Source organism: Zootermopsis nevadensis, unplaced genomic scaffold (genome assembly GCF_977971745.1).
Source record: "Zootermopsis nevadensis isolate Lab colony 2312 unplaced genomic scaffold, Znev_1.0 Znev_ptg000082l, whole genome shotgun sequence".
NCBI classification, from domain to species: domain Eukaryota; kingdom Metazoa; phylum Arthropoda; class Insecta; order Blattodea; family Termopsidae; genus Zootermopsis; species Zootermopsis nevadensis.
This window is the reverse complement of record NW_028259213.1, coordinates 42,111-67,898: the sequence shown is the minus strand read 5'-3', so window position 1 is coordinate 67,898 and position 25,788 is coordinate 42,111. Positions and strand designations below refer to the sequence as shown.

Below are 25,788 nucleotides of genomic sequence, written 5' to 3'. Positions count from 1 at the left end.
GTCTTGTAAATAAAAAGGCACAATTTAAACCAGCATTGAAGAGATACTTAATTACACACTCCTTTTACTCTGTCGATGAATTCCTAATGTCTACAAGTAAGTCGTAATTTATCCTTTGTATTTTTGTGACATTTATATGACTTGTATTTGTATAACATGTATTGTATTATTATTATTACTTATGCTACATCCTATTGTCATCTGACTAACTTATGGATCCATGGAATGTAATAAAGATGTATGTATGTATGCAAGAGTCTTTCTGCCTGTTGTTTTTTGGGGTGTGAAACTTGGTCTCTCATAAAAGAGAAGAGAGTTTGAGAGTACAGGTCTTGGAATATGTTTGAGATTTTAGAAGAGATGCGGTAACAGAATACTGGGAACAATTACATAATAAGAAGCTTCTTAATTTATTTTTTACGTAAAACTTTTAGTGCAGTTGAATTAAGAAAGATGTGATAGGCGATCATGGAACATATATGCGGCATATGAGAAATACAAAGTTCTGATCCAGAAATGTAAAGGAAGGAGACAGTTTGGGAAACCTATTAAGAAATATAATGATAATAGCACATCTAACATTTCTGAGGAACTACTGACATACATATATTACAGTATGTGAGGTATTGCAGGCAGCATTTCACACAGCAGGTCAACGGAGTGTGCTTCGACGTAGATCTACTTCAGACTCGTGGTCGGTAGATGGCAGCAGAGTCTGTTACAGTGCGCAAAGAATGATAATCGAATATCCCTCATTCTCCCGCGATGGCGGGATGTGTTCGCTGCTTTTCAGATGTTGCCATCCCTGCGTACGAGAAAATGGCGTAACTGTTGCGTGTTGTTTATGTCCACTGCATTTCTTCTGTCATATATTGCGAGGTCGTGCAAGTTAATGTGACGTTATTTGAGCGTGTGTTGAATTTATGTGTGTCATCTTTCCCTTGTGTGGAGGACGTAAAGTAAGAACAATTTCGAACGTGTCATTTCATACAATTTATATAATCTTCAGGACTTCATACATTATACATGACTTCTGCTTTGAAGTGACTCAGAATAAATAACAGGATTTTGTGATCACAGTGATGAGTATTCAACTCTCATAAGAATAATCAAATTTACGATCAGTTGAACAAGTTTCTGTTTCTGAAGGAAGAGGCTGTATTACAGAGAGAAGAATGTTGGTGATTTCTATCCTAGACCCTTATAAATTAATTATTGTAGCTGTTAATTTTATAACAGAATAGTAAGACAAAAACAGAAAATACAGTGGAGTCTGTATAAATTTTATACAGGCTCTCCAAGATGATATTGAAACACTGCAGCCAAATGATAACAACACAGAAACTGCTGAACAATGCTGACCGAAACTTTGCAGCAGAGCTACAATTACAAGTTGAGATACTGGTTGGGAAGTGGAAGAAGTTGGTAGAAGGAGCAAAACATTTGTTTGAAAGATGCTTTTAGAGGGAAGTAAGATGGTAAGTTGGATATTCCCACACCTGGTTTAAAACCTGGCCGTAATGTTGGAATAAAACCTGTAATTGTCTCATTCTTGCCATTTTAAAGCGAACAGCTAAAGAAAATGACCTGTCTGTGGTGAACGCATCTTTTCACGTGTCTCACTGGTCTGTGCAACCGTATGGAACTGGTATCAGCAGGGTGAAGTATGTAGGTATGTATACAGCACTTCAGCTCACTAGAGAGTAATTATAATCAGGCATACTATAAAGTATAGATAGAAGATGATGGTGTTGTTCTTCCAAGTTGTGGTGCTCTGTGGACTCAGGTAGATAACAGTGATTTGGAGAAACATACTGTCTTTGAAATTTGGTGTCTTCCTATGAGTCTTCTTGATGTCACAACCCAAAAAAACAACAACGTTGTCACTTTAAAATCTATAGTTGCAACAAATGCTTCGTTTTACTGCCAGTTTTAAATTTTATACTTCAAATTGATCACTTCATTTAAGTTGGTAAATGTGATTTCAATGACAATATAGAAGTTGTTACCTCAGTAGATCAATGCCAAAAATAACTTTGAAGTCTGATTCTTAACTTGAAGAGATTCTGCTTTATGATATTATGAACCACCATTAAAATATAGTTGTATTATATTGTGGACATGACAACTGTTATATATGTATGTGTGTGTGTGGGGGGGGGGGGATGCATGCATGTAGTTACACAAAACTGACTGCTCAGCATATACATTTAGATGATATTATTATAGGTTGTATTTGTTAATGGAAACTGAATGGTTTAGTGCTATCTGAAGCAAGATGCGTAACTGAGACAATGCACATTCATATTTGAGGTTATGTCTTTGGTGGTGATGTGTTAAGTTTCTTCCATGGGGGCGATGAATGCCTCACCATTCCATCTACTTGGACTGATCCAACCTGGACAAAAGTAAGATTTGTGTTATTGGAAGGGATGAAATACAGTTATGAGGTATGGTCCTTTATATGTTTAGAAAGGGATTGTTTTTAAAGAAGATGGCTATCTGCTGGGATGTGGCGTCGTGTAGTCTTGCAGATATAGACGTTTGTTTCGGAGGAGCTTACCATCTCCGTCATCAGAGTGATGATGCAGGCAATAAGCTCCTCTGAAATGTTGGTTGATATATACCATATTACATGGTGCTATATCCAAGAAACAACCATCTTCATACTCATCTTGAAATTATCAGATCTCACTGGAATATTTTTAATTTTTATAATTAAATTTTTTCATTCTAATTGTGTTAGCTCGATGTCAAGGAAGAAGGAAGGAAGAAGTATGTGCCTGCTTCATCGACTGGAAGAAGGCTTTCGATCGAGTAAAATGGAAGAAATTAATGAGGATCCTACAGAGAATTGGAATTGATTGGAGAGATAGAAGACTAATCGAAAACCTGTACATGCAGCAACAGGTAGAGAGTATGGAATGGAAATCAACATTGAAAAATCAAAGGTAATGAGGATAGCACCGAGAGCAGAACCATTGAACGTTGTAATTGGAAACCAACAGATTGAGAATGTGGAGCATTTCAAGTACTTGGGAAGCATAGTCACGACGGACGCCGTATGCACCAAGGAAGTAAAAGGAAGGATAGCCATGGCCAAGGCAGCTTTCGTCAAGAAGAGGATACTTCTCACTAGCAAGTTGGGCTTGGAGATGAAGAAGAAACTAGTGAAGTGTTACGTATGGAGCAGAGACTTGGACACTCAGGAAGAAGGAACAGAAATACCTGGAGAGTTTTGAAATGTGATGTTGGAGAAGAATAGAGAAGATCAGGTGGACGGATCGAGTGACCAACGAAGAAGTATTGAGGAGAGTCAACGAGCAAAGAAGCATTCTCCAGGCGATTACACGAAGGAAAGCTAACTGGCTGGGACATATTATGAGAAGGAATGGATTACTGAGTGATATCATCGAAGGCCAGGTTGAAGGAAAGCGAGGACTGGGAAGAAGACTGATACAGCTAACCGACGATCTGAAACAAGGAAAGAAGATGACGTTCCAGGAATTAAAACGAGAAGCCGAGAATAGGGACAACTGGAGAGCTCTTTTTGAGCAGAGCAATGGACCTGTCGTAAGACAGAACACTTAATAATAAATAATTGTGTTAGAAATTGATTATTTAGGAAAACGGGATTTACCCTTCATGTCCAAAGTGTTAGGTTTGTGATGGTCAATTTAAATTTTTAAACAGCTGGTATGGTAATTCTGTGTAGCCAGTACAAGTCTGTAACAGAAACCTGGGGTATGAAGACAAAGAGTGGCCACGTGATAGTCACTCCGTTGGCAGACGCACGTGGAAATGAACACAGAAATTGTTTTTTTTTTTGTGTTATGTACTTAGAAACATGCTTCAACCTGAATTGAAACCTGTGATTCCAGTCTGAATGGTCCAAAACCACACATATCATAGAACGCACAGCCATGGCGATCTGTTGTATGCAATTAATTGTTAATTTTTTTCAGCATTGTTGTTCATGGGGGCGGCAGTGTAATGAGTCAAGCTAGATCGCTGTGGCGACTGGAATTGGCAAGAACCAAATGGGCAGGCGGCTTCATCAACTGGTATCATCCGATGAGGATCCGCCACCTCACTACTGTTCGATACTTGGGAGTTAATGAGAACAATGAGCTCTACCTAGTAAGAAAGTATGTTAACTATGGAAGATAAATAGCATAACCATAGAATAAGAGAAGTATGGATTTTACAGAAATAGGTTGTGAAGTTGGAACTGGCTCAGGGTTGTATCCAGTGGTTGACATTTGCATTAGCAGTGTTGAACCATTGGATTCTACTGCCAGTAGAGATGGCTGGCAACTGAGAAGTCACATAACCCATATTAAAATATTTGCTGATGGTTGCAGTTCAATACAATTTAACTGGATTAATAAAAACACAATACTGCTGTGGGTGTACAAGGCCCACACATGGCACGTCATGTTTTAACCTCCTCGCACTAGTCCGTCAGTTGCCTTACAGCATAAGATATTGTAGATGCGTCATTGTGATTTATATAGTATTAAAAATATATTAAAATTAGCCGTCAATCACAAATATAATATTATTAAAAGATTAAAATATCATTTTAAGTTCCCTATCGAGTACTCGATTTACATGTGGAACTTACACGACATGTTTCGGCTATATATAGCCATCATCATGTGTTATGTATATAAACTTTTCACTGAATTACTGATTTTTAATGATTTTTCTTATGATGTTCTTGTCCTTTATATTGTTTCTTCATTCGTTGTAGTATCACAGGTCACTAATATGTTTGTATTTCGTATTTCGTAGTGATGTCAATGTTTTGTATATGGACCAAGAAGTAATATCGTATCAGTATTATGAGAGATCGGAGATGTACTGTACTGTATTGGATCATGGCTGGTTACCGAAATACGAAAAACTACAAACATATTAGTGACCTGTGATACTACAACGAATGAAGAAACAATATAAAGGACAAGAACATCATAAGAAAATAAAGACTAAAAATCATTAAAATCAGTAAAAAAATCAGTAATTCAGTGATAAGTTTAAATACATAACACCTGATGATGGCTATATATGGCCGAAACATGTCGTGTAAGTTCCATCATGTAAATCGAGTACTCGATAGGGAACTTAAAATGATATTTTAATCTTTTAATAATATTATATTTGTGATTGATGGCTAATTTTAATATATTTTTAATGCCTTACAGCAGTTGAAGTGCAAGGATAATTTCTTCAGAAGTGCAGAAAGTGTTCGACCATTTCGTTCTTACTTAACATGGCCAGCATGAGTTTATGATTAGATTTCCAGATTCTCCTGTGCCGAAGAAATTGACAATTTCTTGTTTTTGGTGAACTGTTTTTTCTGTAACAGGAACTCTACACTGTAGTTCATTAAATTTGAGCGAAAGCCTGAGTGCGTGCATCACCGAACACAATGGACATTAGCAACATATAATATAAAATATATTTTTCTTTGTTTTCTGATTTCAGCTTAATTTATTTTTTTTTAGAATAGAATGTGTGTCAGGAATGGGTTGCATGACTTTACAGTCGTTCTGTGCATATGCTCATATAAACAGAACTTGGGCAGAGGTGGTAATGATGTTTTAGTTTTTGTTCCTCAGAATCTGAAGCAGTTTCATTTCTGCATTACATGAGATTGAGGCCTACATGCATTATATACAACGCCTGACCCATCAGTAATTATAAACCTTATAACATTTAACTAGAAGGACCCCAAGAGTATACAGTCTTGCAAAGATTTACTACAACTCAAGTATAAAATATCCTTACTACTCGTATTATAGGTTTATGACTTACAGTTTTTTCTCCAATTTCTCTCAATTAGAAAACAAATGATTTTAATGAGTTTACACGTATTGTAATATCATACGCTCTTGAACAGAACAGCTGGGCAACTGGTGTTAAATAGCTTTTGCTTTGAAAGTTAGGATGAGAGTATATTCATCTCTGTTTTGGAAAAATGCATGTAACATTTTTGCACGCAGAGATGATGCTACACTTGCCACGTCCACTTTCTGCTTGCGACAAGAGAAGGATGACCTAAAAGTGGTCCTGGAAGAAAAGGATCTAGAAGTGATCGGAGCTCCCATCATCAAATATGGTGACAGTACTGTCATTGTGCAGCACTCAGATTCAGGGCTGTGGCTCTTGTACAAGGTCTGTATACGTATCGTCCGTCATCTAAATTGGGTCATAAGGTGTTTACTTTTCAAGTTACCAGATTTGTAACATAAGAATTTGAAATTATTATATTATATTAAATAAGTGTTGACAAAGAGAGTTGTAGTTTTACCTGACAGTCATTGCACAATGAATAATAATGTGGCATTGTAACATGCAGTTATGGAGAAACTAAATACTGTCTTACTGAAACTGTTCAGAAGCAAAATTTAAAATGTTTCTTCAAAGAAAAAATCTTGTTAAGGACACCATAGAATCATTGCACTAATATGAAGTTTAATAAAATAAGCTGTAAAATATTTATAGCAGATTCTGTCACAGCCTAGCATTCACACTAAGATAAATTAATTTTTATAAAATATTTATTCCAATACTGCACTTTCTTTCTTTCAGTCATACGAGACAAAAAAAGAAAGGAGTTGGTAAAGTTGAGGAAAAGCAAGCTGTACTCCATGAGGAAGGAAAGATGGATGATGGTTTAGACTTCAGCCGTAGTCAAGAAGAAGAGTCTAGAATGGCCCGTGTGATTCGGAAGTGCGGTTCTCTCTTCACCGACTTCATCACGTATGTGTCTTCTGATGTACTGCAACAAGGAAAATGAATGAATGTTAATGAATGAGTGAGGGAGAGTCTTAACCTTTATTGTCCTTGCATCATGGCTTATGCACAATTCATTTGGCCATGCATTGCAGTAGTACGATCATTGCTGAATCATCAAGCCAGTAATCTGATAATGCAACATTTAAATTCTGTATTCGTGTATGATAAAAGTTAATTGTAGCTTTGAGATAGCTTTAACATTATATTTAATCGTATAATCTATTTGTTGTTACCTTCTTGTATTTATTATTGTGCTGTATCTGTAATTGGCCTTTTGGATGTTGATGCAGCACACTAATAATAAAGAACTTAATTAAAATGAGACCAAAGGGCCGTATTTCATATTTAATTTTTATAGGATAGTCTGAACTTATATTGTACATAAATGTCTGAATTAATGTCATCTTTATTCGATCAATAATTATTTATAAAAATTTGAAAGGAAATTTAAAAATGTACAAGCATTAATTTGCTGTGGTAAACTCCTGATTATCCAGGCTAATGAAGAAAAGATGCATGAATAATCAAAATACATGGATACTCAAAAATATTTCTTACTGCATTCACAAATCCGCCACGGTGGTCTAGCGGTTAGAAAGCTGGCCTTGTAATCCTGGGGTCTCGGGTTCGATTCCCGGCGGTGCCCGAATTTATAACTTGTGTTGGGCAAGGCCGTGGTCTAGGCAACACGGAGTTTTCCTCCGTGGCATTCCAACAATTACTCCATTCACACACAGAAGAAGGCAATGGCAAACCACTTCTGGATCATCTGCCAAGAACGTATATGAACAGGTCCCAGTCCGAGAAAAGGATGGAAGGATCCTGTTCATATGGACCTGTCGTCAGACAGAACACCAAATAAAAAAAAATGAAGTAGTTAACAATGATATAACTTGATAATTACTACAGTCAATTTTGTTGCCCTTCTTGTAAATTGGTAGACTTCTTCCACAGCTTATGCAATTCTTCCTTATTCCAAATACAGTTAAAGAGTTTCTGGATCTCAGAATATAATGTTTCATCTCTTCCTTGAATCAGTTCTGCCAGAATTTGATCGCTACATGGCAGTTTTTATCTTTTAACTTTCCAATAGCAATTTCAACCTCAAGAAAGGTACTAATGGATCAGCTCTGTGTGTTTCTGTCTGCCAACATGATTGGCCCTATGTATGTTCAATAACTGAGAGAAGTAATTCTTCCACGTGTTCAAAATGTTGTGGGAATCTGCAAGCAGATCACTATTCTCATCCTTTATCAAGTTACTTCTAGGTTTGTAACACTTCTTAAATCCATTTATATCTCTTAAACATTTTTCAGGAGAAAAATTCACTATAGTTAGACTAACCACATACATGATGAATGTCTTCAGACTCCGAGAATGATCTATGTTGAATCTTGAAAGTTATTCCGTATTTTGGCAAAAATTTCAGTTGTTGTCTTCGGTGTGAACAACACGTGGTTGGGTGTTTTGAAGCCTTATATAGAACAGGCGGTACGTGACAAGTTGAATGTGATGAATCTGATAGGCAGAACAGAAGAGTAGGCTGTTATCCAATTGGTGATGAGCACATGATTGAGGAAAAGAGGTGATGAAAAGTTATATAAAGACACGTGGTAATGAGAAAAAGCGATACAAGCAATTTTGGTGACCATGAGACTAAATTCCGGAAATGCTTGCTACTTCTCAGTCCAAGATATTTTGTCTTCCCGTCTGATTTCTAAGAACTTGAAAATTAAAGTATACAAAACAATAATCTTGCCCGCTGTTTTGTATGGGTGCGAAACATGGTCTCTCACTCAGGGAGGAACACAGATTGCAGGTGTTTGAGAATCGGGTGTTGAGGAGGATATTTGGGCCTAAGAGGGAAGATGATGGGGCGTGGAGAAAACTGCAGTATTGTGTGGGTGATTAAGTCGAGAAGAGTGAGATGGGCGGGACATGTAGCGCGCATGGATGGGACAAGAGGTGTGCACCGGGTACTGGTTGGGAAACCTGAAGGGAAGAGACCGCTGGGGAGACCTAGACGTAGATGGGAGGATAATGTCAAGTGGGATCTATGGGAGATAGGAGTTGAAGGAGACTGGATTTTGTTGGCCGAGGTCAGGGTCCAGTGGAGGGCTTTGGTTAATTCGGTGATGAACCTTCGGGTTCGGTAAGCCATCTAGTTAGTTAGTTAGTTATGTGACTCAGGAAATGTGATGATGAAAGGGTTTCAATGACTATTTGGGTAGGAGAAGAGTGTATTTTTATGAGCTGCAGGTTTGGGAATACACTTTTAATAATTCCATACAGTATGTTTATAAGTAGCATAGATAACATGACACTAATTTCAAAATACATTACTATTAAATTAATATACCAAGTAAATAACAACACATCCACATAAGAATACATGCATATATGTTATTTTCCATATGCCTAAAAGTTTATACTCATGACCATACTTGAAATTTACATACATGATTGCAATAGTATAAATTACAAAATTAAAAATTCATCATTAGAGTGGAAGGTGTGTGTCGAAAGAAATTATTTTTAATTCCACTTTAAATTGTTTACTCTTAGCTGATATATGTTTATTAATTAGATTTTTATACTTCTGGTATTTGTACCAACTGCGCAGTATGAGGCAAATGGGGTACTAGTTGTCAGATTGCCCGCTCTTAATTTACTGGTCTGCAAATGAGACTTTGCAGAGCACTATTGAGTTCACTCAGTGATATTCATGTATAATAATGTTTTCACAGACTCAAAATGAGGAACTGTACATGACATCTGATTGTTTCAGACTGATCACAACCGCACGATGCTATTTCAAGTTGGTCGCATCGATTTGAGGCTCATCAGTCCAGACAGAAAGCAAATTCTACTGCACAAGCACCTGAAAGATGTTGCTAGCTGCATCCAGGTACTGATGGGCTGGAGGTTATGACCTGGAATATGTACGTGAAAGTGGGTTGAAAAGTAATGCCTCCTCTTAAATAACACGTGAATTGGAAGGAATCTTTTTATGAAACAAAAACGTATACAAAATTTAGAGTTTATTCTTCAAAATCGTACATTATTTTCCTGCAGTTACCTTCTGCTTCAATGCACTGATGCCAACGATAAATTAATATTTTTTTTAAATCTATTCTTATAGAGCTCTGAGTTTTGTTTGTGCAAAAAGTTGTCTCACAGTGGGCTTGCCCCTTAAATGTTCCTTGAGCTTAGGGAAGAGATTAAAATCGCTCAGTGCAAAGTCTGGGCTATATGGGGGACGAGGTAAGAGGGAAAAAGCCAGGCATTTAATCTCTTCTTGTGTTTGAGCTCTCAGTGTGGCGACTGCATTTTGGGATGTTGCTGATTTTATGTAATGAGGGACAACCATTAAATGTGAACATTGTATCGAATCCTTAAATAAGTTGACAAAAAGATTCAAAAGAGTTGATAACAAAAACCACACAATCCTTCAACATAACGCTAGATCTCACACCAGTACTTGAACACGAGAAGCGATTGAATGTCTGGGTTTTTCCCTCTCGCATTATTCCGCATACAGCCCAGATCCAGCAAAGTGATTTTCATCTCTTCGCTTAGGTCAGATGAAGAAGTGAAGTCTGCTGTGAGATAATTTCTTTGTGAAAACTCATAGCTCTACAAAAATTTATTTAAAAAATTTAGTTTATAATTGGCATAAGTACATTGAAATAGAAGGTGACTGTAGAAAAATAATGTATAATTTTGAAGAGTAAACTCTAAATTTTTCCTATGTTTTTGTTCCGTTGAAAAATTCCTTCCCATTCATGTTTTAATTAAGAGGAGGCAATACTTTTCAGGCCATCCACATAATTTTATATTTTAATGTTATTGAACATGGATCACAGCTCTGTCCAGCTGGCTTCTCCATGATGGGGGGGATGGGGGATACCCTGTTTCCATATGATAAATGTTAAGTCTGGTAACGTTCACATAACCTCTCCTCATTTGAGTCTTTTGTGTACATTTTTAATTGATCAAGTGAATACAGTGTGCTTACACAAGATGTCCTGGAAGCAGATCTGGCTATGCACTTCCAAGTCAGTGAAGAGTTTTACTAACATATAGAATGACAATGGGCTTTCCGTTGTCATCAGTAATAGGGAACGTGCACATGGACAATTTCGAAACAGTTGCACTAGAACAGAGTAACATGAAACCTAATGTTTGGCTCATGCACATGAATGGGAAGATATTAACTTTTTCCTTACACTCCAGAAAAATTTAAATTCATTACTGAATCGATTTCATCTCTCCGTCCCAATACATAATCTATGTTCACACTGCATTTTTTTTTCTATCTTGTGGTGTAATCTTTTTGTACTGCCTAACAAGTCAACACTAGTTTCAGCACTAGAACTACATTCAGTGTGTGTGTCTCACTGTGAAAGTTTGAATACATTATTATACATACATGAGATTCAGATTCTTATTGTGTCAAGCATGAAAATGAAATGACTGTTTTTCTGAGATGATATGTCATATAGTCTGGTACAAGTTTACCAACATTTCAGAGGTGTTTAGAGCCTCTATCAGCAGGCATAGAGGTGGTAAGCACCTTTGCACTTTTGGTCAGTTTCTACCAGACTATATGTCATATCATCCTGGAAAATGTCTTTGATAATGGAGGCAGTAAACGCCTCTGAAACATCAGTCAATTTCTACCAGACTACGTGGCGCAACATCCAGTCATCTTTAGTATTGTGCATAGTTATTTTCTGTGAATTTTTAAGTCATTTTTGTACTAGTATTAACATCTGACATGGTGTGAGAATTTTTTTGATGCTGAATTTAAAGTCCATATGGTGTGGTGGCGTAAAGCAGCACTAGATTTAAAGAACTTTGTCATTATAGATGTCTTGGCATTATAAACACTTTATTTAAAACAATATTTTAGGTACTCGTGGCACCAGATATGAAAAAGACTGTCTACCAGTGTACATGGCACAACAAACCAAAATACAGCCATCTTCTTTATATTTAAATTCATATTGCCACAGCATAAAAATTTGCTGGTTTTAAATTGCTTTGTTAGCATAAGCAAACACTGAATTTAAGTAGCATAGCAAATTGTTAATAATGTCTTCTTATCTACATTTTAGCCTCTCGTGTAGCCTTAAGATTCCGTTTGACATATTTCAGTGTTGTTTTTTTAAATATCTTTAAGGGACTAAGTCAGAAAAACTTGCTGTGATGGGTGCAAACTTTATGTGCAGGGAATCAAGAATGCAGACCACTTTGGGTTCATCTGTCGAGAGTTGAATGTGGAGTCGTACATTGGATATGTATTCAAGTGCCAGTCAGAATCTGTAGCTGATGATTTGGTAGCAGGTGAGATGGACATCTTTATTTCCAATGTTCATTGGTACAAAAGAATGTGAGCCACATCTTGTAGCATCTTGACTGGGAATTTATTTTTGAATATGTTCTGGAAGATGAATTGATAGAAACCATTTCTCATTACATAGATTAATGAATTAGCATTACCACTGGAGTAAGTATAAGTTTATCTCTGTATTTTATAACTTCATTTTATCGGAAGAACCTATTCTTAATGTAGTATGAAACATTTCGGAGAGTTGAAGATGGCTGATTGTAGCACCATGTAGTCTGGTAGAAGTTTACTGATGTTTCAGAGATACTTGCTGCCTCCATCATTATTGTGCTGATGACTTCTACCAGACTACACAGCGCAACAACCCAGAAGTCGGCCATCTTCATACTTGCCACCACGAGAACCTCAAATCCTACTTAATTTGGGGCGGAAGGGGGGAGGGGGTTCCAACCACTGAACTATTCTACTAAATTTGGCTCAGTATCTATTACTGTTCCTAATAAAATAAAAGGACCTTGGGAGATTCAACCAGTACAGGTCTTTTTCGACATTATTCTTTTGCCGGTTTTAGTAAGCCATAAAAACTCTTTTGCCCTCCATATGCTGCCAGCATCAGTTAAGATGTACTAACCCATGCAGCACCTCAGGTAATCCATTCTTACTTGCATACCACTGCTGTAACTATGTAGATAAGATTTTGATCTTGCTGATAGTTTATTTGTATGCCTGTTAGAAGCATTATTTGTTTGCTGTAAGTTCCAGTGACATTCTCTACGTCACATTGAGCGGATGTGGCATGTATGCAACATATCTCTAAAGACAGTGGACTCTTGTGGTTTCAGGAAAGTTCAATCCTTGCGGCAAAGGAAACAGTCTGTCATCATCATCCTAAAGTACACACTATGGGTGGGATATCAAATAGTTTATATGGCAGCTGACAGATGACAGCACATATAGTTCATATGGCAACTGGTAGATGGCAGTGTGATCTTTTAATCTGAAAGATGTGATGGACAGCCCTTGGCCACAAAGTGTTCTTTGCGCCATTTCTCTATCAAATTCACCTATTATTCCGATATTATTGAATTTATGTGATAAATGTTTTGCGTTCTGTCCAGTTTTTCAGATAATGAATTTTGATGTAACTTGCTTTCATAAATATCATTATTTAAAAAATATAATAAGTTGTAAGGAACAATAATTTAAAAAATAAACGGCTTCAAGGATATTTAATAATATTCTTTTTGTGAACAATGATTATGTGGCATTGGAATTGAATTAATTATAATCTGACTTTTTTTTCTGTGTTCTTAACATGCTCACACAGCTAAGCCATTTTTAACAAAATTCCAAATATTTTGAAGTATTACATTTGAGAAGTGATTGGCAGTCGATCAGTGATTCAAGGACTTTCGAAAGGTACCTGCATACACTATCTAGTTACAGGATGTGAAACTGTGTTCTCAGTTTTCTGAGAAAGGCGCTTTTTGTCTTATCAGGGCATATTCCTATCGTCGCTGTATGATCCTGGTCAAAGAGCAGCATGCCTTTAGAAGTCAAAACATAACGCTTTCAGAACACACTTTGAGCATGTAGTTTTATTCTGTCACTGCATGCAGTTACCTTAATGGAATTCATTGAAATTTGTAGGTCATTTGTCATTCATATCTGTAGAACATGAAGTACTACTGAAGATGACTGAGAGGTAAACCAGCAGCCAAGTACCTGGGAGTGAATGTGTTAAACATCTGACATAAAAATTATAGAATTTTGTGATGAGAATGCTGTATGTTGTGTACTTTCTGAGGCTGTCTCATAATTGACTCATACCATTACTTCGAATGTTGCCAATCCTTTGTTTAAATGTCTGTTGGTATGCTTCCACAGCAACAAGACAAGCATTTCTTGCCACGACAGAGGCACAGCTACGTGAGAAGCTGCCAGTGCTATCTTGTGAACACTGTCCAAAGGTGTGGTACCACAAGCTCTGTGCCGAAGCAGAAGGTGAGTGTGTAATGAGATAATGTTCGTAATATATATCGTAATATTTTTTACTTGAAACAAAAATGTCGACTGCCTCATGTGAGGGTTATTTTTATGAGTCCAGTGTCTGTTCCTTTATCGATCAATGACGTACTGTCAGCAATGTTTCTACTGAACAGATTGTTTTTAAACTAGGTATGAACATCATTACATTGAATGTCGCTCCAGACATATTTCTTATATTCCTGTCTCTTCAGTGGTTCCAAACTTGCAGCCATAGCAGTTGTTTCCTAGAAGGACCAGTTACTAGTACAGTTCTATCTTTTTGTATTTTACTTTAGGCATGAGGAATGGCCTAATCCAAGGACACGAAACCTCTTTGAGACTGAGTGCCATAAATTCTAAAAATGTACAATAAAAGCTTGTAATGTGATCACACCATGCCCCCCCCCCCCCCAGTAACATTTTTTAATAACATATATTATTATTTTGTACACATAGTACATTATAAGTAGCAATAAAAATTAGAAACTGTAACAATAGTACAAACAACTTTATTTATAAATTTAAAAATTTCCAGAATAACATATTTCTCACTGTCAGTGAGATTTTTGTTGCTGGATTTTAAATAATTTTAATTCAAGTCACGCCGTTGTGTGGTGACTTAGTCAGTGACACTAAAATCTGTTGCTACACGTGGTATCACACTCTCTAAGTCTACTAATGATATTATATAACATTTGTCTCCTTTGTAATTTGCAAAATGTATTTTTTTTGTCTTCAGACAGTGCAGAACTTCTTCCATGAGCCCAGGCATTTAATATAAGCCTGCATTTAAATTCCCAATAGTGAATGTGATAAGACAGCATACATTGTCTCTTTCTTGATTAGCTTTGTGTATCTTAAGGTGCGCCAATTGACATCAATAGTAAAATGTAAAGGTAAAGTTTGTCCCACTATACGCCATGTAGGCGTTTGGGGGGAGAGGAGGTATAGCTCCTCTCTTCCTTGACCTCGGCACTAGATGGGGGTGAGTTGTCAGCATCACGCCCCGGCCGGCTTTACCCCCGGGAAAGGACCCCCGGTACCCATTGTAGAGGAGGCTGGGTGGGCCCCAGAGCCGGTCTGGACGCAGAGGCTAGAGGAAAGATCCTCTGCCCCCGTCGGGGATCGAACCCCGGCCGTCCAGCCCGTAGCTAGTCACTATACTGACTGAGCTATCCCGGCTCATTGACATCAATAGTACTGCCTTTAATATTATCTTGGAGTAGAAAAGAGAATTGTCCTCTCTACATCTTGTTTAGTGTCCTGTAAAATACAGAGTATCCCAAAAATATGTATGCACATTATAATATGGATTATTAGCCTTGTTATTCATCTTCATGTGTTATGTTTATGAGGGGAGTCTAGTGTGGTCTACACTTAACAGATGATACCATGATTCATATACACAAATGGTGGAGGGTTGATTGAGTTTCAAGCAATGAAAATTCATTGATTGTCTGTATATATCTTTTTGGGACAGCCTGTATCATGAACTGATGTAAGCAATACTCCTGAAGTATCTGCAGTTTTCTTTGCTGGATCAAAGATATTTTGAATTCTTCCTAGATCATCAGACCTAAAGTAGTCATAAAAATTCTTTACAGTTGATTTACTTTGTCTTCGCCATATTACGCTTGTATCTAACACATGCACACTTTATTTTAGTGAGCACACAACTTCTGAGAAACATCTTCCGTCGCCTGGAGTTGTTACCAGAAGAAGAGCAGTCTGTGATATTAACTAAATTCCGAGGAGTAGAGACCTCAAGTCTCCGTGAGCAGAATGAGTTTCTCATGATGCTGCTAAGAGCACACTATGAAGGAAAGCAAGCTCGCCACACTCAGCGAGTTCCTTAATCAGTACCTGGGAGGGAGTACCATCTTCATGAAGGCCAAACGTTCCCTCACAAGCTCATTTGATCAGCTGCTGAAGCGCAAGGGCTCACGAGATGATTTTGGACCAGTTGTGAAAGAATTGAGTAAGGTAAAATAGCATGTTACTGGATCAGTACCTGAAACTTAAATTCTGCCGTATTGCTTCTTTCAAGTACTTCAAAATAATTTCGCTCATGTTTCGTCATGCTGCCACTATCATAGTCTCTTCTTATGATGGGGTGAGACTTTGTCTCTGTGGAACTGTGGCTGCTAATGGGCCCATTCTCCATCCCCCAGATGATACATGAGTGAAATTATTTTGAAGTACTTGAAAGAAGCAATACGGCAGAATTTAAGTTTCAGGTTATTGCGCTGTGCAGTCTGGTCGATGTTAACCAACGTTTCAGAGGTCATACTGCCTCCGTCATCAGGGCGATGAGTATGAAGATTTCTGTCTTCTGGGTTCTTGCGCTGTGTAGTCTGGTCGATGTTAACCAACGTTTCAGAGGTCATACTGCCTCCATCATCAGGGCGATGAGTATGAAGATTTCTGTCTTCTTTGTTGTTGCGCTGTGTAGTCTGGTCGATGTTAACCAACGTTTCAGAGGTCCTACTGCCCTCGTCATCAGGGCGATGAATTCATACATACGTACTTAGTTACTCAGTTGATTACTTAATCAGTTAGTCACGTAGATAGTTGGTAGTTTAGTAAATCAGTTATGAGGTTAGTTAATCAGCCAATAATATCGTCAGTCAGCTAGTCAGTGAAGTAGCTACAAATTCTTTTCTCATTACACTTGAACTCCGCTAATTTAGTGTGGTTTTTAAATTAATGTAGTATTGAAGCTTCTCTGCTAACTCAACTGTTAGTAAAGCAGACCACGAGTACGTGAACCACGTGAAATGTGTGCTTCTCCATTACAGTCGCTGTGATGTAATATGCATAAGGCCTGTTAACCAGAAATCGGTTGCAGTGGAATTGTCTGCTTCTCGCTGTTTCGTTTCTCTGATTTAACTGCCTCTCGTAACTACGCATCTCATGTGAAAAATGTAATTTCGGATTAATCTTTCTCTTTCAAGATTAAGTTTTAGTATGAAGGTGTCTAAATGAATATTTGGTCTCTTTACTAGTTTGTTTCTAACGCACTAGTCATAATGAATGCTTAAATATAAAATTAAATTTTCTTTTTTAGGCAATACGCCATGATCCCTTATAAGGAATATTTCGAAAAATCCAAGAGTATACGTACATTTTAAATCACATAAATAATTTGTTAAACTTCTGATAAAATTTGGTATTTAGATATGGACATTGGGCGACAGAGACAGAAGAAGGACTGAGAAATTTAAAATAATTTGCTCGATATAAACAGACAAATAAAAATAAATGGTGTTAATAAAGTAATTCAATACAGCGTATAGGAGGCGAAGAACAGAGAATGTGGATAAAATTAGTAAAGATAAATAGCCCGGTGTGGTATGGAATTATAAATCTAAGAAGAAAAATGAGACCCTGACAATGGTGTAAAGTGGATCATAGGCCGGTGCAGGTACTCATTTTTTTAAATTTAAGAGTATCTGAAGAATACGAAACGCAAAACTATCAGTGTGCATGGTTTAGGGCGTTGTCGATGTACTTAATTTTGTCTTGGTGTGTACTGGAAATACAACGGGATTAAATTTCTCAAGTCTCGAAGCACAGTTATGGTACCATCATTGTGTTTTACAACAAAGCATTTCTGCTGAATGCTCCATATACTAAATTCTTATTTAATAATCGAGTAATGATAATTTTTTGAGCTCAGAGTAAATCTCACAGAAGTGTTTCTGTGAGAAATTTGACAAATGAATTACCATGGAAACCAGATGCAAAGGAACGAACGGGTAATTTAATTTGCAGTGTGTTTGTATTGCTGTGTACTGTACCATCAGGCACCTCTGGCCTCTGATAACCTATCGAGGGCAGGACTTTAGATGCGAGTAACTACAGCGTGAAATTTCCATTTTCCTCTCAATGATAGGATGAGAGTAAAGATAAAATTGTTGCCCAGTAAAGGGGACGTGCGACTTACCGGGACATTCGAACCTAGGTCGGGGGTGGTGGGTCATTTCAACCTAGTCGGCTGTCAGGGGAAGGCACTGCGGTTTCGAACCCAAGACATGAATGAATAGACTAACAAGCGATTCAACTCTGAACCATTTACATACTCCCAATATCATAATTTAGTCGCATGTGAAATAACAGGAGTTTATAGCAGAGAAAATCGATCATGAATACTAGGTTGAGATTTGGAAGAAGTTTATTGTAATCTGTGACAAGATTCCGTACCGGCATTGCCGTATAGAAACGGACAAATCCAGCAAAACACAAAATCTGTCTTTTGTAACATTTTTCGTGTTTTTAATACCTCCAGGAGAATGTTGAGTAAGCAAATCAGATATGATGTTTTCACGGCGGTGAGTCTGAAGATGGCTGTCTTCTGGGTTGTTGCGCCGTGTAGTCTGGTAGAATATTACCGACGTTTCAGAGGTCTAACAGACTACACTGCGCAACAACCCAGAAGACAGCCATCTCCTTAATCAAATGAAGCAAAATATATGTCCTTTTCTTTTTCCACCTTCTTCATGTCTCATTCGTTATTCTACTCATGTACCCGAAATTCGTTAATGTTAGAAGGATAATAAATGAACAAAAGTTACATTTACAAAGAAGCTAACTGGACTTAGTCTGTATTCTTTTATCAAAATGTATGAGATAGTCTTCAGTAGGGGATCCACGGTGACAGAAATGTTGAGGAACACTGAATTAAGATACAAAGACAGGCGTACAAATGACTTTTATAAATCACTCAGTATTATTGTTGAAGTTGTGATATTTCTTGTACCTCCATTCCTTTTGTAAGACAATTCAGGATGAACTTTAAAAGTATAATCAGAAAGTAAGTAAGTAAGTAAATCGTCCCACTATACGCCATGTAGGCGTTTGGGGGGAGAGGAGGTATAGCTCCTCTCTTCCTTGACCTCGGCACTAGATGGGGGTGAGTGGACAGCATCACGCCCCGGCCGACTTTACCCCCGGGAAAGGAACCCGGTACCCATTGTAGAGGAGGCTGGGTGGGCCCCAGAGGCTAGAGGAAAAATCCTCTGCCCCCGTCGGGGATCGAACCCCGGTCGTCCATCCCGTAGCTAGTCACTATACTGACTGAGCTATCCCGGGAGGTGTCGGAAAGCAGTGGTCCCCTCTTTCCACATGTCCTTCTAGTCTCGACATTTAAATGTTAACCGAGTCGGCATGACAACCACGCCTATCTAATGGTTTATGCTGGACTCAATTGCACGTCTGTGACATTATCTGTAATTGGGGGAATATAATATCATCTGTTCACTCCATTATCCACCCACTTATAACTTGCACATATGACGCTTAAATTTATTCGGTGGTGGCGAAAGATTTTCTTGCCTCATATTGGAGTATGTAATGATTACATTTTTGTCTCTGTACGAAAGTTGTTAAACTACCCTCTTCTCACAACTACATGAACGTGGTAATTGAAAGGGAATCTTTGGCAGATTAATGCTTTGTGTTTTCAAGAATAATTTCTTGGCATTATCTGAAATTTACGCTAGTGGGTTTGTAATGATTCAAATATACGAGATTATGGAGATAGGATTTCTTACAAAAGTGCTCTGAAATAATAAATGCACATGCACATTTCGTCGTAGGCCAATAACTGGTAGACTTTTGAGCACTTACGAGCGGTTCTTTATTAGTAATAGCCTAAATAACTGTTTGTATTACACAATTGCCTTTAAATTAATTTTACATTTGTGGGAAATGTAAATATCTCTAAGGTTATAATGGAAAAATTAAGGTTTCTGTATATAACTGAGAGGCCATAACATCAGTTATCCTAATATTTTAATATTTTCCGTCAAATCACAATTTTTAATAAGATAATAAAATATAAAATATTTAAAATATCATTTCACGTTCCGTATCGAATGATCGATTTACAAGTTGGAACGTTACAACTTGTAAATCGATCATTCGATATTTTAAATATTTTATATTTTATTATCTTATTAAAAATTGTGATTTGACGGAAAATATTAAAATATTAACTTAATTCACAATATGACGGAAATATACTATCTTATTAGTTATCCTATTAACGTGTATAAATTAAATTATGTAATGAAATACATTAGTATTGACAAGGCTCGTGATAAATCTGTGTCTGAAATCATATAAAAATTTACATAATAATTTTTCTTTTCAGTATTTTTTTTTACGAATATTGCAAAAAAATATATCTTCTTTCTTAAAAATTGCCGAAGCCAACCTAGATATATCACACAAGTCTTTATCAACGTTTGCTTAATGCATATAACTACATGCATATTGGATTTATCTTCTGCGTTTGCCGTTTATAAAACTTTATAACGACGTAAGCGGTACACTTTAGCCCCTTAACAGATACTGCATTAAAAACAACCTAATTATTCTTAATTATCATTTAATTTAAATCGCCAAAATGATGTACTACATTAGAAATCTTTTACATTATTTGCCGCCGTAAGAGCCAAAGAAGACTGCGTTCATTAGGTCTGTACTTTATATGGCGGCCTAGCGACGGTACAGCGATTCAGACATCGCTTAAAATATTATATGGTCTCCTAGTTGCAGCCGGGCAGGTAGATTGGAAGAAATTTTAGGGAGATCAAAGCTTGTACACGAAAAATAAGTGTATGTGTACTTATTTAATAATAGCACAACTAATTGTTATTTTAGAATGGGTTTTATTTGTTTGATAAAAATGAGAAAACAGAATTGTTTCTTTGCTTTCATAGGTTTTCATTTATAGATTCATACAGTGATCGACCTATCGATGTTTTTCTTTTTGTGCTCAGAGTGAAAGTCTCAGCGTTTGATGCAATTGGCTCAACTTTGCATCATAAAAATGCTAATTAGAACTAATAGGAAGCATTAAGTATCATTCCTCTCTTAAGATTTGCAATAAAGTATCGAGTTGAAATCAAGATTTATAAATGCAGTGGTAACAGAATTAGGACTTGGTTTTGTGCGCTTTTCAGGCATTTTCCAGCGTTTCTTAATTTTTTGAAAATTTTGAAAAATTTCAAAATTTTCGAAAAATCAAAAATGCTGGAAAATGCCTGAAAAGCGCACAAAACCAAAATTCTTTGAAAAACATTTGAAAGTGATTTTTTTAAAAAAATACAGTTTGTTCGCTTTTTGAATAATTTCCTGCATATTTTGATTTTTCGAAAATTTTCAAAATTTTGAAAAATTTCAAAATTTTCGAAAAATCAAGAAATGCTGGAAAATGCCTGAAAAGCGCACAAAACCCAAAAATTTTGAAAAATTTGAAAGTGAGTTTTCAAAAAATTTACATTTTGTGCGCTTTTTGAATAATTTCCTGCGTATTTTAATTTTTCGAAAAATTTTCAAAATTTTCGAAAAATCAAAAAATGCTGGAAGATGCCTGAAAATTGCACAAAACCAAATTTTTATTTGAAAAATTTGAAAGTGAAATTTTTCAAAAAAAATACGTTTGGTGCGCTTTTTGAATAATTTCCTGCATATTTTGATTTTTCGAAATTTTTTCAAAACTTTGTAAAATTTCAAAATTTTCGAAAAATCAAAAATGCTGGAAAATGCCCGAAAAGCGCACAAAACGAAATTTTTTTGAAAAATTTGGAAAAAATTTGAAACTGAAATTTTTCAAAAAATTTACGTTTTGTGCGCTTTTTGAATTATTTCCTGCATATTTTGATTTTTTAAATAATTTTTCAAAATTTTGAAATTTTTCTTCAAAATTTTTCTGACCTGATGCTTTGGAGAACCGGACTCTGTCGGAATGCTCTTATATACTATGTCTCTGAGGAACGCGGTCGTTACCTCACACGGCCTCTGATGCGCAGTCTCTGAAAAGACCGGGTGTGGCACTTGGAACTTTTAAAGGCCCGTTTCTCTTCCCAAATAACCTTCTCGGAACCCGTTGCTGCCCGCCATCCCGCTGTCATGGACCAACGTCGGATGCTTACTAAGATCTTGGAGAGTGAAAAGTGTCAGAACGAAGAACAGAGTTATTGCATTAAATTAAATTAACATTCCTGAAGATTAAGGCACGGAGAAGAAAACTATGACCCACGGGCCGAATGCGGCCCGAGAAGAAATTCAGTCCGAATCTTACGTTGCTTGGATTTTATTAACCACACGATCTGCTATGACATTTACTTCCTCATGCATAGATCTACGTACGTTTGCCGTTTAGGGAGCGCATAGATTCATGAAAGCAGTCAACATGGCTAATATTGTGGGCACTGTTGTTTTTATAATTACATGACATCCACATGCATAATATTTATGTCAAATGTTGTGTCAGTGTGATTTCCATACAGCACCCCTGGAGGTGAAATCCGTAATCTACGACGAATAGCCAACGCGTCTTAATTTACTCGTAGTTTCACCGTACGCTAGCGCCAACTATGCCGTGGTATGGCAACTCGAAGAACCACGCGATTACCCATCATGCATTGCTAGAGAGAGAGAGAGAACGAAGTGGTTGCAGATTTGTTGTTGGCTGTTAGTAGAGAACGCAAGGTCAGGTTGTGCATACGTACAACGACCTATAAAGTGCTCGCCTTGGATTAAATTTTGTGTGATACGCTTGTGGGTGGATAAACATGTGTGATGGTAATACTTCTATTACACGAATGTTTGATATTATGTGCAGTGTTTGTAACTTAATAATAGAATTAAGCGTGTGTATTTGTGGCTGTAAGCTGGACCCACTTTTCTAGTAAACCTGTCACCAGTGACATTGGAGCAGAATGCAAAACAAAGGTAGGAACTCATTTTTAAGTAGAATGTGATGTGTGTTAATTCGCCTTGTGTCGGTCCACACCAAGACTATCAAAATAAAAGCCAGAGAGCCAAACGCATTATATTTTCCGTATATTATGAGAGTAATATGCAATTACCTATGTGTTTTGAAATCAAATTCAGTGATTTTAAACGAAGCTCAAAGGTCTGATTTTTATGGCAGACCAATTTTTTACTACCATGAAGGTACAAAGATGGCTGTCTTAAATTTTGTTCGTGACTATTCAGAATAACTCCCCGAGCAGAAGGACAGCAAGATGTGTTGAAACGCTACTGAAGTGTACTAAAAGTTTACTTTAAGCCTGCTGATGCAAACACGGTCTGATATTACTCAGTAGTTTTCTTTCCACAGAGTCATTAACGAAGTTTTCGAAACACATTTCATGCTGTTGTAACACGAGTAATCTTTCAGTAATTGTTGCGTGTAACGTATTACAAATATTTTAATACCAATATTTGCATGATTTTATACCGTCAGTTAAGAGAGGGCAGACTGGCACGTGAGCATTATAAAAAATTGAAAGTGGAACCACGGTTCCCTATTTAACGTTGAAGAACGTTTAACTGTATAAGGTATATTTGTACTGAAATAAAATTCTAATGTATACCTTTACATCGTATCTATACGTGACGTCATCCGCCGACAGCTGATCTAAGTGTTGCCAACGCACTCACTAGAACCGTTCTTTATCACGAAATAAATGGGCCAAAACTCCTAAACCGTGAGAGTTAGCAGAAATCTGTTTGCAGATTTGAAAAGCTCGTGTTTATTTACGTATTTCACTCGCAATATGTCCAGATCTAACTCTTACGCTTTAGACGTGGCAAGCGGTTGAATTTAAGGAACGAGGGTATAGTTAATACGTGTTTTGGGTAATTATTTCAACAATGTGTAAAATATGCATTATAGAATAAAGTAAAGCTCTTAATTTACTCTATGTTACGTAGGTCGTAGGACAGGAACAGCGGTTAAGCCAAAAATACAAAATAAAAGAACCCCCGATTAACCAAAACCTATATTTAATAAAAATTAAATAATCATAGAAATAAAAAGAACAATCATCCCAGGGCTCAGTCTCCGGTTGGGTATACGAATAGACACGTCAAAACAGACCTGCCTTCAACCTTTTTCCTCGAGCTCCTGAGTTTTCCTCCGTGGCATCCCAACAATTACTCCATTCACACACAGAAGAAGGCAATGGCAAACCACTTCTGGATCATCTCTGCCAAGAATGTATATATGTATGAGCAGGTCCCTGACAACCTGAAGAGGTTAGAAGGATCCTGTTCATAATATATGGACCTGTCGTCAGACAGAACACTACAAATAAATAACATATATCGCATCTGGCATCCGTCTCGCAGCGCCTCCAACTTGGCAACGCTGCCACGACCAAGGCCGAATCAACATCACATGACATGAGGCCAGTCCATTGACGTCTGTGCGATGTGCTTGTGGGTATTTCTACTTCTTTCAAACATGGACCATCACGAAGGGATTCATCTGCTGTTGAATACGCAAACCGGGACTTGAAAATAAGAAACTGGGAAGAAATTGTGGAAATATTTGGAGGAGGAGATTTATCTACAGTAGAAAAGAAAGGATTAGCTAAGAAGTGTTTCTATGGCTGCATTTGTGGGGCCGCTTTCCAATATGGCAACTTCATTTTTAATTTTTTTTTTGTTTAGCAATCTATATATCTATCTATATATCACCACTTTAACAGTATATGTAATAATGAAAAATAATAATGTAATTCTGTTCACGATTGCAAAATTTGTGTGAACAGAAATAACTCCTATCTGCGTTGTCACATTGATGCAGTGGTTCAGGGTTGTCCATAATCCCCCCTCTGCATTGTATTCATGCTGTTTGAACGTGGAATTAATTGTTTCTGCAAGAATATCACTGGAGCCAAAACTCGTCTGAATAATATTTTGAAATGCAGTACCTTAAATAGGCCACGAACACTTTAAAATCTTTTGTAATTAATTAATCAGAAATCATTCTGCCGTTTGTTTCAGCAAATGCAGTTGGAGCAGTGGCTTTAAATAAACCAAGGAACAAAAACATTATAACGACGATGTTTAATGTTGCATTGTATCTTTTGTTTTGTCCCTTGAAGCCCGAAACCTGTTTAAATATTATTTATTATTTCGGTCCGTACCGCGAAGAAAACACGACACGTCACCATTAGAAATATCAACTGGTTAACGCTGTTTAAGGAAGTAATCGATATTTATTGTGAGAGTCATACGAAAGCCATAAATAGAAATTGAAGCGTTACTGATTTTTAAATTACGTGGTACATATAGTTACCACTGGGAATTGAAGGGTTAAAAGTATTTTTCAGTGAGAGATTAACATAACGCTGTCTCTACAAACACGGAGAGAAGAAACGATTCCTTAAACAGCGTTAACCAGTTGATCTTTGTAATGGTGAAGCGAAGTGTTTTCTTCGCGGTACGGACTGGATTCTTAAATATCATTCAAGGATTCATTCGCTAACAGCATTCTGACATTTTGCTTCAAATTAGCTTCTTTTCCAGAATTAAATTCTTCAAGATTATTATAATTTTCCTTCAACTGTTTAATGTGCAATATGAGACAGGTAATTTGCAACTTACATTTTCAGTTTCTTCTCCGTCTCCTACCCCGTTCCGAGTAGCCTTATGAGCCGGGATAGCTCAGTCAGTATAGTGACTAGCTACGGGCTGGAAGACCGGGGTTCTGCTGAGGTAATTTGATCCTACCATTTAGTTCTTTTATTATTTTATTAGGCTGAATTTCTTTTTACTTTTCGTTTCAAAATTCTAACTTG

The 25,788-nt window shown here is 36.9% G+C and overlaps 2 protein-coding genes and 1 long non-coding RNA gene across 5 annotated transcripts; 2 read left to right on the top strand and 1 right to left on the bottom strand.

The window, feature by feature from the left end:
* Positions 1–751: 751 nt before the first annotated feature.
* LOC147870941 (ryanodine receptor-like) lies at positions 752–6,736 on the top strand. 3 transcript variants are annotated; one of them, XM_087341627.1, is made up of 5 exons: positions 752–1,478; positions 2,314–2,408; positions 3,966–4,148; positions 6,009–6,180; positions 6,598–6,736. In XM_087341627.1, exons 2-5 carry the CDS (start codon positions 2,350–2,352, stop codon positions 6,628–6,630), a joined length of 447 nt encoding a protein of 148 aa, XP_087197753.1. In that variant the 5' UTR covers positions 752–1,478; positions 2,314–2,349; the 3' UTR covers positions 6,631–6,736. The 3 variants fall into 3 exon arrangements, with proteins under 3 accessions (XP_087197753.1, XP_087197755.1, XP_087197754.1); XM_087341628.1 differs by lacking the exon at positions 2,314–2,408 and adding an exon at positions 1,567–1,672 and having other exon boundaries at positions 757–1,478; XM_087341629.1 differs by lacking the exon at positions 2,314–2,408 and having other exon boundaries at positions 756–1,478.
* LOC147870940 (uncharacterized) lies at positions 6,255–7,597 on the bottom strand. The gene is made up of 2 exons (XR_015533012.1): positions 7,363–7,597; positions 6,255–6,787 (listed from the first exon to the last, which is right to left on the bottom strand). It is a non-coding gene; the product is annotated as an uncharacterized LOC147870940 (long non-coding RNA).
* Positions 6,627–18,925, top strand: LOC147870939 (TBC1 domain family member 4-like). The gene is made up of 5 exons (XM_087341626.1): positions 6,627–6,768; positions 9,593–9,712; positions 12,039–12,153; positions 14,045–14,161; positions 15,851–18,925. Exons 2-5 carry the CDS (start codon positions 9,611–9,613, stop codon positions 16,039–16,041), a joined length of 525 nt encoding a protein of 174 aa, XP_087197752.1. The 5' UTR covers positions 6,627–6,768; positions 9,593–9,610; the 3' UTR covers positions 16,042–18,925.
* The last annotated feature ends 6,863 nt before the right edge of the window (positions 18,926–25,788 follow it).